The sequence below is a fragment of the Chionomys nivalis genome, chromosome 7 (assembly GCF_950005125.1).
Source record: "Chionomys nivalis chromosome 7, mChiNiv1.1, whole genome shotgun sequence".
NCBI classification, from domain to species: Eukaryota; Metazoa; Chordata; class Mammalia; order Rodentia; family Cricetidae; genus Chionomys; species Chionomys nivalis.
Window position 1 is genome coordinate 54,167,227 of NC_080092.1, and position 19,176 is coordinate 54,186,402.

At 41.5% G+C, this 19,176-nt stretch overlaps 1 protein-coding gene across 2 annotated transcripts in view; it reads left to right on the forward strand.

Moving 5' to 3' along the window:
• Zzef1 (zinc finger ZZ-type and EF-hand domain containing 1) overlaps positions 1-19,176 on the forward strand; it is a 133,653-nt gene that overhangs the window by 67,721 nt on the left and 46,756 nt on the right. For both annotated transcript variants that reach the window (XM_057773736.1, XM_057773737.1), the window contains exons 19-32: positions 388-547; positions 1,673-1,794; positions 1,893-2,015; positions 2,745-2,911; positions 2,991-3,072; positions 3,568-3,769; positions 4,790-4,938; positions 6,593-6,833; positions 8,966-9,045; positions 10,647-10,740; positions 11,708-12,173; positions 13,554-13,718; positions 18,243-18,362; positions 18,937-19,098. In XM_057773736.1, coding sequence (XP_057629719.1) covers positions 388-547; positions 1,673-1,794; positions 1,893-2,015; positions 2,745-2,911; positions 2,991-3,072; positions 3,568-3,769; positions 4,790-4,938; positions 6,593-6,833; positions 8,966-9,045; positions 10,647-10,740; positions 11,708-12,173; positions 13,554-13,718; positions 18,243-18,362; positions 18,937-19,098 — 2,333 coding nt within the window. The remainder of the gene's footprint in view (positions 1-387; positions 548-1,672; positions 1,795-1,892; positions 2,016-2,744; positions 2,912-2,990; positions 3,073-3,567; positions 3,770-4,789; positions 4,939-6,592; positions 6,834-8,965; positions 9,046-10,646; positions 10,741-11,707; positions 12,174-13,553; positions 13,719-18,242; positions 18,363-18,936; positions 19,099-19,176) is intronic.

Consider the following 19,176-nt stretch of genomic DNA (forward strand, 5'->3'; position numbering starts at 1 on the left):
TCTTGTGTGCAAGAGCTTATCTCTAGAGGTCAGGTGACCCCTTCAAAGAAAGTTTCAAGAACAAAGATGATGGCTAGACATCCATAAAAAGATGAACAGTTATTTTAGGATAGGAGAAATTTGATCAAATACTTGGGAAGAGCCACAAAGAGAGAAGAAATGTGAAGATAAAAGAGAACGAAGAGATCAGCAATGGGATGGACTCCTTGGGGTGCAGAAAACCTTTTGTAGAGGGGAGTCTTCATAAAGTATCTTTCTTGATTTGCTATGGGATTGACTATTCCCCATGTGCATAGTGTTTTGTTTTCCAGTGATTGTTGCTCTGGTAGAGAGATCTCTTACTGTGTTCTCTGAATAGTCTTGTCTGGACACTTTGCTTTTTTGCAGTGTGAATTGTTGATGCTCAGCCGGGCCCATGGGGAGGTTGGCTCTGTGCTCTTCTCCCTGTTCTGGTCTGTGCAAGGCAGCCTGCTCTCCTGGTGCTTCCTGCAGCTCAAGAGCACGGACACTACAGCCAAAGAGCTCGCCACGGATCTTATTGAAAAATGTGAGTGTCAGCAATCCATGGTCACAGACAGGTGTCAGAATCTGACCCGGCGAGAATGCCCTTCCTCAGTAACTTGTGTCCTTACATATCAGGTGTGCACGTGGCTTCCTGTATCACAGCCCTGTAACAGGGCTGATATTTATCTTTCTTCTTCGACACAGAGTCTCACTACTAGCCCAGGCTGACCTCAAACTCAAAGTTTTGCTGCCTCAGCCTCATAGTCTGGGTTTACAGGCATGTGCCTCTATGACTGGAATAGCTTCACTTACAGAAATGTTATCTCCACTTCTCTGAAAGTAACAAGAACAAAGGCATTGCTCACTCTAATGGCAGCCTTTTACTAAAATCTGCACTGTTTTTCCCTTCCAGAAGCATTTTCATGATGGCTAACAGTCTCATCTGATGTAAAACCCCAGCTTTTGTATTCCTGGGCAGCTGTGGTCCTCAACTTTATTAATGCTGTGACCCTTTAATACAGTTTCTCATGTTGTGGTGATATCCAACCATAATATTATTTCATTGCTACTTCATAACTGTAATTTTTACATTACGATTTTGAATCATAATGTAAATATCTGTGTTTTCTGATGGTCTTATGTAGTAGGAAGCTGCTTGTTTGTTTCCTGGCTGCCGAGACTCCCAAAATAATCAACAAAAACAATATTACTTAAATCACTACTTTGCTGATCACTTAAGTGTATTGCTAGCTAGCTCTTACATCTAGTATTAACCCATTTTTAATATTTTATATTTTACCACGAGGTTCGTGGCCTACCGGCAAAGTTCTGACTGGCAGTTCATGTCTATCTCCTCTGGCAGCTCCATGGCTTCTCTGTGACTCCACCTTCTTTCTCCCAGTATTCAGTTTAGTTTTCCCTGCCTACCTCTGTTCTGCCTTGCTATAGGTCCAAAACAGTTTCTTTATTAATCAGTGGTAATCACAGCATGCAGAGGGGACTCCCACATCAGTCTTAGGTGACCCCTGTGAAAGGGCTCATTTGATCCCCAAAGGGGTTGTGACTCACAGGTTGAGAATCACTGCTCTGTAGCTTCATCTTTGGGGACAATGAAGCAAGTAATGTTTCTCCTAAATAAAGTATTAACTACTCTCTTTATGTTTTGTAGATGTGGGACAGTTTCTGGCAAGCACAAGAGTGATTTTAGAATCCCTTTTGTCACAGTATAGTGGAAAAACCATAGTAGAAAAATTATGTAATTCAGTGTTTTCCATGGCAGCTCGTCAATTGGTAAGAGAAAATGGAAGCTGTTTGTAATAAACTGGGAGGGGTGCTCATCCCAGGAGAGCCTAAAGTACATGCTAATCCCTCCATTCATTCTCCTGCAGGTCATCTTCCTGCTAGACTTCTGCAATTTAGATGTTTCTCACTGCACACTCCTGAGAGAGTTCAGCACCCTCACAGAGCTGCTGAAGAAGCTTTGCAGTGACCCTGAAGGAGGCCTGAGCAAGGTGACTCAAGGCATCCCTTGAACCTGCATTTTCCTCTCCTGGGAGAGAGTGGCTGCTCTGACTGATGCCTCCACATGTAGATCAGTTCTTCCAACAAGGGTAGTAAATGCTGACCCTAGTAGATTTGTCTTCATCAGCATAAGAAAAGAGAAGCCATGCAATTAATAGCATTTGAAACTGTATGAAATTCATTGGTGTGAATACTTAGCTGAAGTTTAGAAGACTTCACAGGCAAATTAGGTTTGATGTTTAAAGAAGTCTCTTCTTCATTTTTCAGTAAACAGTTTCTAATGGTCTGCATCCCACAATAGCCCTATGGCATAGAAAATGTATATACATTTCATAGGTTTAAAAGGAGGTCAGGGAAGAAGGGAGAAGTCTCAGATTTGCGAAAATCCTAAATAACAATGTTAAGTCTCAAATTCGGTTTTTTTGTTTTGTTTTATTCTCTACTGAAAAGTCATACTCGTAATCATTTGTAAGAAATAGTTCTATCGTAGCTAAAAGACAGAAGCTGGTCACAGCCCCAGGACTATAGTAAAAGCAGGTGTGTGCTATACTGAGTGATGAGCAGGTGTTGATATCTATATGGACTGCAAGTCAGACATGCCATTTAGCCCTGCTTTTCAGAGCTGCCAGAGCCCATGCCCCTGCAGTGCTGATAGCACCCTGTTGTACCAGTGGTGGAGTGATTTGAGCTGTTTTTTATGACTCATTTTTTTTTCCTAGATGGACGTAGAGACCTGGCAGCAGGAACAGCCTGTGGTATTGCATACATGGACCAAGGAATCCACCCACAACTATGAAAATAACTGCCATGAAGTGTCTGTCTTTGTTAGCCCAGGGGCAACTTATTTTGAGGTGGAATTTGATGAGAGGTGTGAGACTGAGAAAAGGTGAGAGTCGTAGAATCTTTTCTCAAGCTACAGTGGTCAAAAACACGAGAAGGAAGTAACAGGAACTGTGCTTCCACAGGTACGATTATTTGGAATTTACTGACTCTAGAGGTGGGAAGACACGCTATGACACCAAAGTTGGCACTTATAAATGGCCCAAGGTAAGTGGCATTCACAGAAAGAGGTGAAGTGTCCCCTTCTGCAGTTTTTCTCCTTTTGTTAGACCTTGGGACAACAGAACTATCATTCTTGACTAGTAGATCCAGGAGAAGGGCTCAGAATCCAGCTCCCAGTTAGTTCTGCTTAGTCTCTGGGCTAACTGTTGGGAGCTGTGTTGTCGGCTGCTGTCAGGAATCTTGGTTGGGAGCAGAGGCCTCTATCAGTATGATCGCTGGCTGGAAAGGTTACAAACAGGTGGTCACCCAAGGTTTCCAAAGATGAACATCCATTTTTCTCCTTGTTTTGCTTCTTTGTGAGTACAGTTATAAATATGGGGGCTCAATTGTACCTTTGTACATTTTTCCTTTAATAGTTTGAACTTCTGGAAATAGAGACTTTTTCTTAAACTTAAATGTTTTAAGTTTCAAGTTGCTTGTTGACTACTGAGGTGCAGCCTCCTGCCATCTCTTTGACCACATGACTTTGTTTGTCTCTAGAAAGTGACCTTTAAGGATGGTCCTCGGCTGCAGTTCCTCTTTCATTCTGACAGCAGTAACAATGAGTGGGGATACAAGTTCACTGTCACTGCATATGGCCTGCCTGATGTTGCTGTGTCCTGGGGTTTGGATTTGCAACTCCTTGTCTCCCGACTGATGGGGCGTCTTGCTTCCCAGTGCATGGCGCTCAAGTCAGTGCATCGTAAGTTGTGACCTTGGCTCATCCTTTTCATCAGAACCATGTTGAGGAGCAAGATGGGGCTCTTTTCTAGGTGGTCCTCACATAGTGATAGAACAAGGTATCAATAACATTCCATGCCAGTTTCTATTGGCACCATTATCAGGAAGTTTCCCAACTTGTGCTTTGGCCCTCATGCAAGAGGGTGCCATGGAATCTGTCTATGAAGGATAAGTGGGTGAGGAGCCAGATTTTAACAAGCATAGTAATTTTAATTTGTTAATAGATTTAGCTATAGTCTAGCCAGAGGGCAGAGATAAAGAATCAAGCAACTGTATGTGGATATTTATATAGTCTGTGGGTGTAGAAATATGGCTTTGTCGTAAAATAATTTAACTTGCTATTAAATTCTTCAAAGATTTGGAATAAATCTCTATAAGACTTGCAGAATAAATCTTTCTGTTTTTAGGCCTGGTGGTGCACACTTTAAATCCCAGCACTAAGGAAGCAGAGACAGGTGGATCTCTGTGAGTGTGAGGTCAACCCGGTCTATGTTGCGAATTACAGGCCATATAGTAAAACCCTGTAGAAAAGTTTTTTTCTTTCTGTTTTGTTCTCTGTATCACTTCTTAAGTTTTTCTAATTGTAAAAGTAAAATGTCATAGAAAAATGACATAAGGGTTGCCCTAGACTTCATGTTGCCCTAGACTTTGCTTCTGTTACCTAGGGTGAGTGTTTAGTTGTGTGAAAGTAGCTTTATAAATGGCAAGTGTTTTCCCATGATTAGTATTCTGACATGGCCCCATCAGGCCTGAGAGCTAGCTCCCACCACACTTCCCACTTTCTCAGTCTCTGTGCCTGCCGATAGCAGAGCAGCAGCAGTCAGGGCTCAGGCTCCAGGGTGACCCACAATAGATGTTTATGAGGTGTCACAATCCATTCTCAGAATTGTAGGTGAATTTCCTCTGAAAAAATTTTTATCAGCTCAAAGATTTGTGTACTGTATTAAAAATGGAACCCTCATGAGCCACCTTTTCTCTACAGATTTAGGCAGTAACATGGCAGTATCACAGGCAAAATTGGCTTCAGTCCTGAATTCTCCTTTATGGAAACCTGTCTTCAGGCATCAGATTTCTCCAGAGTTAGAATTAGAAGCGAACTGGCCCACTCACCAGCACCAGGATGGGAAGGAGGTATTTATTCTTCTGTCATCTTTCTGTTTATGTGGAAACTTAAGGCTTGTATCTGTTACCTCAAGTTACAAACATTGCGTTTTTTGTCTTATCGCCTCTGTGGGACTGTGAGCTCCTTGAAGCGGAAGCTGCCATTGTTATTTTTATCCCTCAACCTGTGTACAACAGGGGCCTGAATACGATGAGTGGTCACAAGTGTGAAACGAATGACTGTTGAAATATAGTCAGTGCTCAGTGGCTCTTTGGTATTACCACACGGACGTGGACTCTGCTTCTTGTGCCTGCAGGATCACGCTTTAAATGATTTGTGTCATTCCTTTTGTTCCCCACTGAACTGTATGTAGCACTTAGCTTAGGTATATGGTATTTTTAAAACGAAGTTAGTTTGCCCTCTGTCTCTACTTGTCCCTCTCTTCTCAGTCTTCTCTTTTCCTTCCTTCTTCTCCACTATTCCTTCTTCCTCCAGAGTTATCCCATGGTTTATTTCCAAACCCAGTGGCTCTTCCTTTTCTAGTCTCCATTCTGTCTGTTAAATCCACCACCCTTTAGGCCATGCCTTCTGTCCATGATAGTTGAGAATCTTTTCTTACTACCTGTTCTTTCTCCCTCTTTGTTGCCCTTTCCCTGCTCTTCTCTAAAGGGTAGACTATATTCAGACTTCCTTTTCTTTCCCATAACTCCCCTTCCCCCCAGTATGTCATCTTCTGTCCTCTCTTACTGTCCCAACTATGGGAAAAATCCCGTAATCCATCTGGCCATAGTTCTTCTCCAAACTCCAGTCTTCTCTTAGGTGTTTCCATTTCAACATCCTGCCTCTCATTAAGTCCAAAGTGTGAAACTAGAATGCCTCTCCAACAGACTGTTCAGTGGTCATTACTTTTCTAGCCCTCACCACTGCTCCATAGCCTTCTTCATCCCTGCCCTGTTCTTGCCCTTCCTTGTGGTCAGCTGCAAGCCCTACAGATTCTTCCTTATGATGTGCATCTCTGTCCCCCCGTGAGTCTCCATCTTTATCCAAGCCCTCTCTTTGCACCTGCATTATTACATTGGGATCTACCAAGTTTTTTTGTTTTTGTTTTTAATCACTGCATTATCTTGTCATTCCACTGCCAAGCACCATTAATGGCTCCCCATTGCTCACAGGGTGAAGTCTAAACTCCTCAGTGTGACAGTCAAGGCTCTCCACAGTCTCCTTTCACCTTACCTATCTGACTCTAGTTCCCACCACTCCCCAGCTGAGACTTCAGGCCAGGTCAGTCTCCCCGCTGACTCTTAACCTCTGCAAATGGTTGTGTCTCAGGGCCAAGGTTTCCCTTCCTTCAGTGTCCATCCCTAAGCCTGTGTTCTTCAGGAGGTTTTTCTTAATTACTTTGACCTGCCAGGAGCTCTGTGAATTTTCAGCACTGGGTACCCCTTTAGGTATTTGACATTGGGTGATATTTTGCTTTATGGTAGTTCTAGTTTTAACACTCTTAGGTTTTGTTTGTGTTTACTTTTTAAACCTGTACATCTTTCTGGTCTCCCAAATAGATTTAAGCTTCCTGAGAGCATGCACCATGTTGTGTTTTTACTTCTGCTTTGTCTTAGTAGGTGCTCATTGATTTTTTTTTTCATATGAGTGTGTTAAATGTGATGATTTTCCTCTTGATCCTAGGTCAAGAACATCCCTGATGATCCCTGCCGCCATTTTCTCCTTGATTTTGCCCAGTCAGAGCCTGCTCAGAACTTCTGTGGGCCATATTCAGAACTTTTCAAAGGATTCATACAGGCATGTAGAAAACAGGCCCCAAAGACAGATATAGTTGCTGGTTCCACTATTGATCAAGCTGTGAACGCCACCTTTGCTGCTCTGGTGTATCGCACTCCAGATTTATATGAGAAGCTGCAAAAATATGGTAACTCATATTACAGGGAATATGTTTGATCTGAAGGCTAATTGCTAAGGTTTAAGAAGGCCCATCTAAGTGAGGATCTAGAAATACTTAAAGATATTAGTCCACGTCTACAACTTAATCTTGTCAGTTCTACTTTGCCAATCAAGAGATTAATGGTTAATTTACAATTAGCACTTGGCAACTTACAGTATGTGTCAGGTAACCTTGTTCTGCAGAACTCCCATGGAAAACTACCACCAAAACATTTAACTGAAAGAAAACATAACTCCTAGCCCCAGCCTCAACATGCTCAGACAACCTTTCTGCACCTCCTGTCCTCATTGTCCACAAGGAGGGAGGGTCTCTACCATCATCTTTATTCAGGGAAAAGCATTCAAAGCCTACATAATGCTGAGTATGGGTTTCCCAAACACTTTGGCAGGGTACATGTTCCTTCAACTGCAGTTAAAATAAGAAGGAGCAGAAGCTTCCCCATATTAGAGTAGGTGATTGACTCATGTCATTATTATATATAATGATCTCTATAATCTGTGTAGCTCAGTCCTTTAGCTCTTGCTTTATTTCCTGTTTGCCAAAATATCTGAATTACTCCTCAAATCTTACATATTTTAAAAAAGCCATTCAAATAAAACTATGTTAAGACATTAGTGATACATGGATGACTATATCTTCACTGAACTATGGGGGAGAGGTCATCTGCATGGTTTTGGGAAAGAAATTAGTATGCGTTTTGTAGTCAAATTATGGTAAGGTAGCAAATCATCTTTGTTACTTAAGGGACTTTTTGTTAAACAGATAAAGGGTTTGTTGTTCTGCCACTGATTTGTACCCTTTGCCTTCGTTATCAGTTTGAAAGGGACAAGTTTTATCTCACTCAGTTCATTCTGTAACTGTCTTTAAAAAAAAAAAAAAAAAGACAGGGTTTCACTGTATAACCCTGGCTGACCTGGAGCTTTCCATGTAGACCAGGCTGGCCTCAAACTCACAAATATCTGCCTGCCTAGGCAGATACCACCACTTGTGGCCCTCTGCTATCGTCTTTACGATAGATACATCATATCTAAGAACCATTCAAGAGTTCTTCAAAACTCAACTACATTGAGAATGGCCTTTTGTAACTGTTTTCTTCATTTTTCTCTAAAACGTGGGTTGTTATTAGTCTTTTGAGTTGCCTTAATTCCATGATACAGTGTGAGCCCTGTAGAATCAGAAAAATGAGAGATTTCAACTAGATTGTAAGCTTTTGGGGCCGGGATCATGTCTTTTTCTCAGCTTTGCACTCCTGGTGCCTGTTGTAGAGCCTGTTTCACCCTGTTCTAGGATATTAGCTTTTGATTTTGATGAGGAAAAGCGGCAGGCTTCAGAGATATTTTTTAAATGGGGTTGTTATTTTTCTAATTAGAAAAAATTATATTCATTCTTACAGAGGCTTACAAGCTAAAGGAAAGATTAAAGTAATTATGAGCTATAATCTTATCACAGTACCTCTGCCAACATATTTCTACATATCTACCAGGCCATAGATGATTCATTGTATATGTATTTGTCCATTCATGTCTTAAAGGTAGTTTTTTTAAAAAATCATTTATACTGTTCCATAATCTGCTTTCTTATTAATGTACTGTAAGCTGCTTCCCATGTCAGAGTCCTTTTTTTCCCAAGTCTTGTCTAAGCTGGCTAGCTAGTTAAGGAGTCCAAGGATTGCCCCATCTCTACCCCCTAGAATGTTGGGGCTAAAGGTGCTTATGTGGCCATACCCAGCGTTTTATGTGGATGTTGGAGGTCCAAAATTCCTGTGCTAGTACAATATATGTTCTTATCCACTAAACCATCTCCCCAGTCCCCATGTGAAAGATTTTTAAATTCCAATTTTAATATTAAAGGATTTTTATTTTCAGTTTTCTTTATATTCTATTTTTTCTACATTTTGGGCACTTAATAATACTGCTATTTCATAAATTATTAACTTGAGCAAAATTAGATTGAAATGACATGGAGAACTTAGGTTTTGTGCTTTTCCTTTTACCATCTCTAGTTTGTGTCAGAAGGGTGCTAGGATTCAGAGGGTTAATGCTGCAGCGGTGAATTGTGCCAGCTGAACATAATCTCTTCCTTTCTTCTTCTTTCCCTAGTAAACAGCGGGGGCAAGATAACACTGAGTGAGGAGTTCTCTCAGGTGTATTCCCTGGCAGATGGGATTCGAATATGGATGGTAAGGTTTGCCTCCCCATGAAGTTGTGACATGCCTTAGATTTTCCCACTTCAATAAACCAAATTTCAGTCATGAATAGATGCAAATTTTTATAGCCCTTGGATCATAATTTGATTAAGTGTTGAAAATGCTGAGTAAATGGGGTTCAACTGAGCCCTTTCTATCTCCTTTTGTAACTCCTAAGACTTCCTTATGGATACCGAACAGCCAGTGCCTGTGTTAGGGAGAGAAAAGACCCTAGCATATTGCAGAAATGGGTCTACAGCAGTAACCTGGAAGAACCAAATGTTGATTAGTTTGTGTGTGTGTGTGTCTTCTGTTTTTTGAGCAGGGGTTTCTGTAGCCCTGGATGGTTTCAAATTTCCTATGTAGCTGAGGCTGGCATTGAACTTCCCATCCTACCTCCACCTCCCAAAAGCTAACGCTATAGGCATGAGCCACCATACCTGATTTATATTGCACTAAGGATCAATCCCAGGACTTTATGTAAGCACTCAACCAACTGAGCCACATCCCTAGTCATGTATGTTATAATTATATAATACTGTGTCACAATGTCATATGGTAATGTGGTATTATATTAAAAGAAAAGTGAAACACAGTACTCCTAACTAAAATTGAAAGGCCAAGAATATCTGAGAAAGTCGGCTACCACAAATAGTTCCATAGAAAGGGTTTAGCAATTGACTAGATACTTTGTAGATTATGCTTCTGATACAGCTTATGACTGATGATGGCTTGATAAGATGCCATTCCTCTCTTTGAGACCTTAGCCGTACAACAGATATGCCCTTTTTTCCAAGACTCTCCAAATTATGGACCATGCACTGGCAATGACCGACCCTCAACACCCTTCTCTGCAAGAGCGCTTCACTTGGGAGTGTCCTTGTGTTCAGGGTAGAATAGACTTCAGATTTCTGTCTGACCTTCACAGCAAATTAGATATGTAGATACACTGCATTTCCCTAGATCTCCACTCTTTTTTGTCTCTCCTAGTGGTATTAAAGAATCCTCCAACAACAGTGTTCTAGATATTTGTTTGTTTAGCTGTGAGGCACTGGGGATTGAACCTAGAATGTTCCACCTGCAGGATAAGCACTCTGTCATTGAGCTATGTCTCTCTAGTTTTCAATTTTTTTTTTAAAGCTTTCCTGTTCTTTGTTTCTTTTTTTTTTAGTTTTATTTATTTATTATGTATACAGTATTCTGTCTGCATGTATCCCTGCAGGCCAGAAGAGAGCACCAAATCTCACTGCAGATGGCTGTGAACCACCATGTGGTTGCTGGGAATTGAACTCAGGACCTTTGGAAGAGCAGGCAAAGCTCTTAACCACTGAGCCATCTCTCCAGCCCTAGTTTTCAATTTTTAAAGTAATAAAGTTACAGTACAGACTCCTTTCAGATATCACATAGTGAAGAGGGTTTCCTTTACTTCAACTGCTCCTAGGACAAACAAAAACAGCTCAATGCTGTGTCTGTACTGGGCATAGCTGTGATGTCCTCCACTGTCTCAGCATCATGTGACTTTGAAGTAGTTTTCCATGGCTGCAGTTGCTACTCTGTCTGACAGCTTAATTGTGTGGCTCCTGTCATCTCCCCAGTTAGAGATGAAGCAGAAGTCCCTGGTGAGCCTGGGAAGTGAGGCAGAAGAAAAACGTGGTCTGGAAGCAGCAGAGGTGAACCCGGAGTGCCTGGGTGAGTGAGCCAGTATGAGCCACCGCAGCTGGGCCACTGGGTTTCCTTTCTAAACCTGGGAATAAGTGCCCATTTTCCAGGTTATCTTAATTGAGCTGTGTTGACCTAGGGAAGTAAGAAAGAAAATGGAGAAGATGCCAGAGAGGAGTTACTGTTCACCTACACGCTTGAAGTGAAGCATCTTTGTAATGACTTCTCTCATATGAGATGTTAAGTGTTTTTGAACTGTATCTTATTATGTTTTTAAAGTAGTGCACATTGACTAGCCATGGAAATTAATTAACTACTATTAATTTTTAGAATGCATAATGTCTGTTATACTTTTTAAGACTTTTTAAAATAATGTGTGTGTGTATATATATATAGATATATATAGATATATATGTATTTGTCTCTGGGTATGTGCACATGAGTGCAGTGCCCATGGAGTGTTTCTGATCCCCTGGAGCTAGAGTTACAAGAAGAAGTTGTAAGCTGCCTGATGTCAGTCTGGGAGTCAAACTCTGATCCTCTGCAACAATAGTTTGCACTCTTAGCCACTGAGCTATCTCTCCAGCCTGGCTGTACTATGTTTATAAAATATTTACAGATGAAAGTGCAGTGACAGGAAAAGCTGTGTGCAAGTTATCAGGGAGAGGGAATAGGACACCAGATTGGCTGTGGTTGACAATTATTGAGACTGAGTATTGGGTTTATAGCAGGGTCCTTCTACTGCTATATCTAGATGTGTTTGAAATGATCAGGTCTGTAAAACTTTAGAAAGTGCGCTATACTCGTGGCAAGATCCTGATTTGTACAGTGAGATAAGACCTGATTCTGTTCTGTCAATAGGTGCACATGTAACAGCTCTCATGAAGGCATTTCTTGCCGTTAGTTATGAAGTTTAAATATATTATTCTTTCTCCAAAAGTAGATTGTAAGTTTAATTTTGATTTTTTCTTGTTTTTATTTATTTGTTTTCATTTAGCAAAAGAATGCATTCAGAAAAGTCTTTTATTACTGAAATTTTTGCCCACAAGCAAAAGTTCAAAAGAAAACTGTGACAAATTGGTGCCTGTTGATGAAACTGATCATCTCCAGCCACTTGACAGGCGCCAGAGGACAAGCTCTCTGGTGGAAGAGCATTTCCAGGCTTCAGCATCCCCTACAGAAGCTGCAGCCTCGACTACAGGTGGTGACAAGAGTCCTGGCTTGGAGATTCAGCCAAAGCTACCACCCAGCAGTGGCCCCTCTGCTACAGAAGTGTCCACAGCTGAAGAGCCCTCATCGCCATCCACACCCACCCGGCGGCCTGCCTTCACCCGAGGGCGACTGCGGCTGCTCTCTTTCAGATCCATGGAGGAGACCAGGCCAGTCCCCACAGTCAAAGAGAAATACCCTGTGCTGAAGGATGTCATGGACTTCATAAAAGATCAGTCACTCTCACATGAGAGGTGAGCCAGTCATTTTCTTCCAGCACTTTCCCTTGTCAAGCTATAGGTACCCACTCTAGCCAAAGGCTTGAAGTTCATGTTTAAAATGAACAATAAGGGATAAGAGAAAAAATACAATCAAAATATAGTACATAAAAACTTTAAATAAGATGAAATGAGCCAATAATATTTAGGATACATCCAGACTTGAAATGAAATGAGCCAATAGTATTGGGGTACATACAGACTTGTTTTAAACTATTCAGGATAAAAAACTTGGTGGTTTTTTTTTTTCCTCTCTCCTTAAGGAAATAATAAGGTTGGTCCATTGTGGGCTGTTGATATAGCTCAGTTGGTAGAGTGCTCACTCAGCATGAAGAAGCTGTGGGTTTGACCCCTGCACTATGTTAAAACTTTGTGTGGTGGTTTATCTGTGATCCCTGCACTCGGGAGGTGGAGCACAAGAATCAGAAGGTCATCCTGATTTCACAGACAGCCTGGGCTACATTAAATGTGTCTTAGAAAAAATTGTAGCTGGGCATCTTGACATAGACACCTTTAATCTCAGTGCTTGGGAGACAAAGGCAGGTGGATTTCTGTAAGTTCCTGGACAGCTGGGGCTATATAGATAGACCCTGTGTCAAAAAACAAACAAATTATGTCCTTCACTGTATATATCTCAGTAATGTTTCCATGATCTTTTAAAATGAAAGCCCCTCTCTCTCTCTCTCTCTCTCTCCCTCTCCCTCTCCCTCTCCCTCTCTCTTCCCCTCCCTCTCCCCCTCCCTCTCCCTCCCTTCCTTCCTTTCCTTCTTTCCTTTCTTTCACTTTCTTTCTTTCCTTCTCCTCTTCCTCTTTCTTTTTCCTTCTCCTTTCCCTCTTGTGTTTTTTTTGTTGTTGTTGATACTAATCTTATGTTGCAGCCTAGACTGACCAAAAACTTAAAGCAATCCCTCTGCCTCAGCTTCCTGAGTACTGTTATTATAGGCACAAACCACTACACCTAGCTTAAAAAGACACTACCACTCAAAATTTTTTCATATTGTAAGGGAGAAATTTAGGATTTGATATTTTCTGAAAAAATTATTTGTCCATAGGCCTATGTTAATGAGGAATTTCCTGCTGTAAGAATTAAAGTTTTGCCTTTTAGGGGAAGTAAAGATACCAAAGTTCCTTTTTAGCTGTTTATCTTAAAAATAAATAAATAAGCAAGCAAGCAAGCTGTTATACTTCTTCATACTTGGTGCACACTGGTTTGTGGTGCCACCAAGTGTTGACTATAGGTAGTGCTCATTCTGACACTCCCAGTCCCCTACATCAAGACTGACTTTTGTTATTTGGCTTCAGACTGTGGGGGAAGGGTTTGTTTTCCGGCATCCCTGACTTGAACTGTGTCTTCAGTGTTGTGAAGGTTCTTTCTTTGCGGAAAGCCCAAGCACAGAGCATCCTTGAAGTCCTGAGGATAATTCAGTATTGTACAGAATCCCTTGGGCAGCCTCACTGCTTCCATCCACCGTATATACTTTTCCTACTGGAACTTCTAACCTGCCAGAAAGATTTTACAAAGTAAGTATAAATATGCCAGAAAAGCCAGAAGAGACCATTTTACAGAAATCCTAATTGGCCTCTATCAATAATTTCCATATATGATACAAATTTATTTTTTTGGTTAACATGTTCTCTCATCTCAAGAAAAAATGGGTTGTATTCTTTTCATAAAGACCAAGACTATGATTATTTCTTTTATGGCTTTGTCTGCTTTACCTGATAGTAAGAATTGTGTTCTTTGTGTACCCACACTCTTAGAAGGTTTCTAGAAGCTGTGTGCTAGCTAGATGCAGTGCTCATTTAAAGTGCTGTGCCAGACACCTTTCTAAGTATTATATAGACAAAAGAGATATGACAGGCAAGGTCTCTTTCTAATGGAGCCTTATGAGATGGAGAAAAAGGGATGACATCAGGATTTGTTTGGGAGATGGAATTGTGCAAGACAGAGAAGATAAACGAAAGATACTAGAAACACGGGGAAAGAAACGCTTAGGATTTTGGTTGGAGTAGCTATGTGGATAGTGTCACATTTTACTGAGAGAAGGGGTAATGAAAGACACAGATAGGGACAAAATTTTAAATTTTGTTTTTGCCATATGTTTGAACTATTTATTTTTCTATTATTTGCTTTTTCGAGACAGGGTTTCTCTGTGTAACGGTCCTGGTTTTCCTGGAGCTCTTTTTTTTTTTTTTTTTTTTTTTGGTTTTTCGAGTCAGGGTTTCTCTGTGGCTTTGGAGCCTGTCCTGGAACTAGCTCTTGTAGACCAGGCTGGTCTCGAACTCACAGAGATCCACCTACCTCTGCCTCCCAAGTGCTGGGATTAAAGGCGTGCGCCACCACTGCCCGGCTGGAGCTTATTATGTAGACCAGGCTGGCCTCGAATTCAGAGATCCACCTGCCTCTGTCTCCTGAGTGCTGGTATTAAAGGCATGCGTCACCGCCTTACTTATTTTTATTTTTATTTTCTGTGTATGGCTGTTTTGTCTGTATGTATACGTCTTTGCACCTCTGATCCCAACCTCCACTTGCATGCCTGATGCTCGTGGAGGTCAGAATCGGATATTAGATCTCCTGGAACAAGACTTACGGAACTGGAGTAAGACACCATGTGGGTGCTGTGAATTGAACATGTGTTCTTGACTGCTGAGCCATAGCTCCATTCCCTGTTTTAACTGCTTCTCTGGTTCCCAAGTAAAGATAATGAGATGATGAGTATCAGAATCTAAGGTACTATAATAAATCAGGACTAGGGATAAAATTTGTTTATCATGACCATGTGGATGATATTTAAAGCCATGGAACAGATGAAACCTAGACAGGCAGTGGTGCAGAACTGAGTCTTCGTTTAGAAGTCAAGAGAAAGAGGGATCAACTAAGGCCATCAAGATGGAGAGTGGCCATTGAGGTAGATTGACAGCCTGTAGGTAGTGGTGTCATGAAAGCCAAGAGAATACTGTGTTTTCAACCCCCAGAATGGTCAGTTGAGTCAGATACTGATGTGAGACTTTGAGATTGAAGTAGTGGATTGAAATGGAAACAGTTTTGGAGAATTGTGGCCTGAAGCCCAGTTGGATGAAAGATGATGGGATGGTAACGTAGAAGGACAAAATTAGGAAAAAGAAGAGCAAGAAAATATGGTGGCTATTGGAAGAGGATATGAGCAACCAAGGGTTGTATTGTTTTGCAGTGCTGGTCACTGAGCTGGAGTCTTGCTCAAGTTCCCGCATGTGCTTTACCATGAGGCCTGCACATACAGGTGTGAAGATACTACAGCATATGCTGGTGGGGATGAGTCAGCAAAGGTTAGGAAGTGCTGTCAGGACATTCCAACAGTTCAGTAGATACAGGTTGGTTGGTAGATGGAGTACTACAAAGATGAGGGACTCCAATGGGATCATTCTGTTTTTAAAATAAGATATGAGGCCGGGCAGTGGTGGTGCATGCCTTTAATCCCAGCACCTGGGAGGCAGAGGCAGGTGGATCTCTGTAAGTTCGAGACCAACCTGGTCTACAAGAGCTAGTTCCAGGACAGGTTCCAAAAAGCTACAGAGAAATCCTGCAATGGTGATACTCTCCTTTAATTCTAGCACTTCAGAAGGCAGAGGCAGGCAAATCTCTGTGAGTTTGAGGCCAGTCTAGTCTATACAATGCTAGTTCCAAGACTGTTACACGGTGAAACCCTTTTTCAAAAAAAACTAGATAGATAGATAGATAGATAGATAGATAGATAGATAGATAGATAAAAAGATGAAGAGAGTCATCAGTGAAATGAGATAGAGAAGAAGGTAGTAACTATTCAAGGAAAAGCAGGAAGACTTTACGTAGAGACAAAAACTAAGACAGCCAGTATGCTAAACTGCTTGACAATTTCAAGTGCTTTTTAAAGAATTGTTTGTAAGTTGGGTCGGGTAGTACACTTCTGTATTCCTAGTGTTCAAGAGGCAGAATCAGGAGGATTGTTTTGAGACCAGTAGGAGTAAGTTCCAAGCCAGCTTGGACGATGTGGGACTTTGTCTCAAAAAAAAAAAAAAAAAAAGTTGAGGGGCTAGAGTCTGTTGGCCAAGGTTTCCTGTCCTGCCTGATCCTGCAGCCATTCACAAGCTCTCTCAGGATTTCTGTGGATGCAGTTGCCCCATGTTGGGGACCATTTGTTATCTGATGTTTCTGTCCCACCCGGTCCTGCAGCCGTTCAGTCCCAAAGAAATACGCAGGTATACATTAATCATAAACTGATTGGCCTATTAGCTCGGCTTCTTATTAACTCTTATAATTTATGTTAGCCCATAATTCTTGTCTGTGTTAGCCACGTGGCTTGGTACCTTTTTTGTTGAAGCAGTCACATCTTGCTTGCTCTGTTTCTGGCTTCCTTTATGTCTGGGTAACAACTGCAGACTGAATCTTTCCTCTTCCCCGAATTCTCGTTGCCCTGCCTCTACCTTTTGCCTGGTCACCCTGCCTATACTTCCTGCCTGGTTACTGGCCAATCAGTGTTTATTTAAAATACAAGTGACAGGGTACAGACCATTGTCCCACAGCAAGAGTTGACTAGGATGTAAGAGCATTTGTTTTTGCAGGGGACCTGAATTTAGTTTCCAGCACCTACATGGTAGGTCCTATCTGTAAATCCAGTTCCAGAGGAATTCCCAATACTCTCTTCTGAATAGGCACACACATGTTACACATACATACATGTAGGCGAAATACTCATACACATAAAATTTAAAAAATTCGTTTTGTTTATTTCTTTGAGACATAGTCTCTCTTTAGTCCTGGCTGTCCTGGAACTTGCTATGTAGGTAGACCAGGCTAGCTTCAAACTCACAGAGATCCTCTACCTCTGCTTCCCGAGTGCTGGGATTAAAGGTATGCGCTACCATGCCCAGCCTAAAAGAAATACTATTTTTAAAGAGAAAGAATAAAAACTGATGGTTATAAGTTTAAAGTGACATTAGTCAGCTCAATTGCATGCTGGTCCTTCCACCTACATTCAGCTGTTTTGGAATAATGTAAGATCCTTATACAAGAGGAATTCCTCATAGAAAGAGAGAGAGAGAGGCCAGGGAGCTGATGTTTCTAACATAGGAGTATGATGGTAGACTATGGAATCCAAGCTGAGAAGAGAACAGAGGATGAGCATGCTGGGTGTAGCTGATGGTGACATAGTGTGACTTCCTTGCCTGGGGCCCACTAAAATTGAAAAAGGGCTGTGTAGGATCCATAGGAGAGCAGGAAAGAGTTTGTTGGCGGGGTAGCTTTGAAGTGAGTCTTCACCTGATGACAAGGTTAAGGAAGGGCCATCGAAGTGAAAATCATTAGCAGTGAAGTGGACAGAAAATCAAGAGAAAAAGAAATGGGAGGCATCATTTCCATGGATGTTTTAGTCACTTAGGGGCAAGGGTCAAAGTATGAAAAGCTAGTGAGCCAGCACTTGGAATGCATAGGCATTCCTGTGAGTTCCAGGACAGCCAAGACCTCACACAGAGAGCCTCTCTTGGAGAAAAATAAAAGTAAAAAAGAAAAATAAAGTGTAATACTAAAGTTATCAATGAAGGAAAACAGATTGGGGGCATGTTGATATAGAGAGGGCTAAAGGAGGTAACTAATAGAAAGCATGTGACATAGCATGGCACACTCATGCAGTGGGAATGGGTGCTTTGTTTGATTAACAAAGAGAGATGAGTAGTTGTCACTGCTATACTTCGGCTGGACTGTTCTTTTGACCCAACTGTACTTGCTCTCAAAAGTCACTGTACTGGGCAGGCACACCTTTAATTCCAGCACTTAGGAGGCAGAGGCAGGAGGATCTCTGTGAGTTCAAGGCCAGCCTGGTCTACAGAGAGAGTTCCAGGACTGGCTCCATAGCTACTGAGAAACCCTGCTTTGAAAAAAAAAGGGGGGGGGGGGGCACTGTACCTGTTTTTATTCCAATTTCTATGCCTCTTTGTCCAGCTGTCTGCTTCTTGGCTGTTTTGTGTGAGGGATAAAGATTAATAACTTGAAGTTGTCCTGGATTTTAAGCTAGCGATTTTCTCCGTTTCCAGTTACTTTGGACACTTGGAAGGCTGCGGTGCTGATCTACACAAAGAAATCCGAGATACCTACTATCAACTTGTTCTGTTTTTGGTTAAAGCAATTAAAGGATTTAATAGCATCAGTGACAGGTACTGGAGTGCTTCTACATTTCTTGCCAAAAAATGTAATCTTTTGTGATTATAAATGAAACACACATTTGATGTTGAAAATCCAGAAAAGCACAAAATTAACCACAAATATTCATTTACTAGTATATTCTGTGTATGTGTATAAAATGTGTGCATTGGATAGGTTTCTGGAAATCTAAGAGTTTATAGCCTGTTATCTTCAGTGTTTGATGTATTATGTGCAGATTAAAACTTGAGTACAAAGCAGATTAAGTAGTAAGTTGTTTAGATGTAACCCTATAATCAGATGGTTCTTCTGTAGCTGCCTAGCCTCAGCTAATTTGAGCCTGCCCTAATGTTGTCACTCATCAGTGCATGACTTCACTGCTCACTCCCTCGCTGTCAGGTGCTCCAAACTCACTTTCCACTTTTCAGAGTTGTTGGGTTTTTTGGTTTTTGTTTTTTTTCCTAAGCTTCAAAGGATATTTGTGTAGAATCCTGCCTTACAAATTAGTACCAAATCAGGCTGCCAACTTACACTGTCCCTGTTGGCAGTGGGCAACTTTGGTAATTGTCACCTATGTGGTCTCTGTAGGTCTCTGCTCCCTGCTTTATCCTGTGTTCAGACAGCCCTGCTTCATCTTTTGGATATGGGCTGGGAACCCAGTGATCTTGCCTTCTTTGTTGACATTCAGTTACCAGATCTTCTCATGAACATGTCACAAGAAAATATCAGCGTCCATGACAGTGTGATCAGGTAAGAGCACAGTCCCACCCTTTGCTGTTCCTAGAGTAGGGGCACGGGTAGAGTGGGGCCAAGGGAATGGGCTTGGCA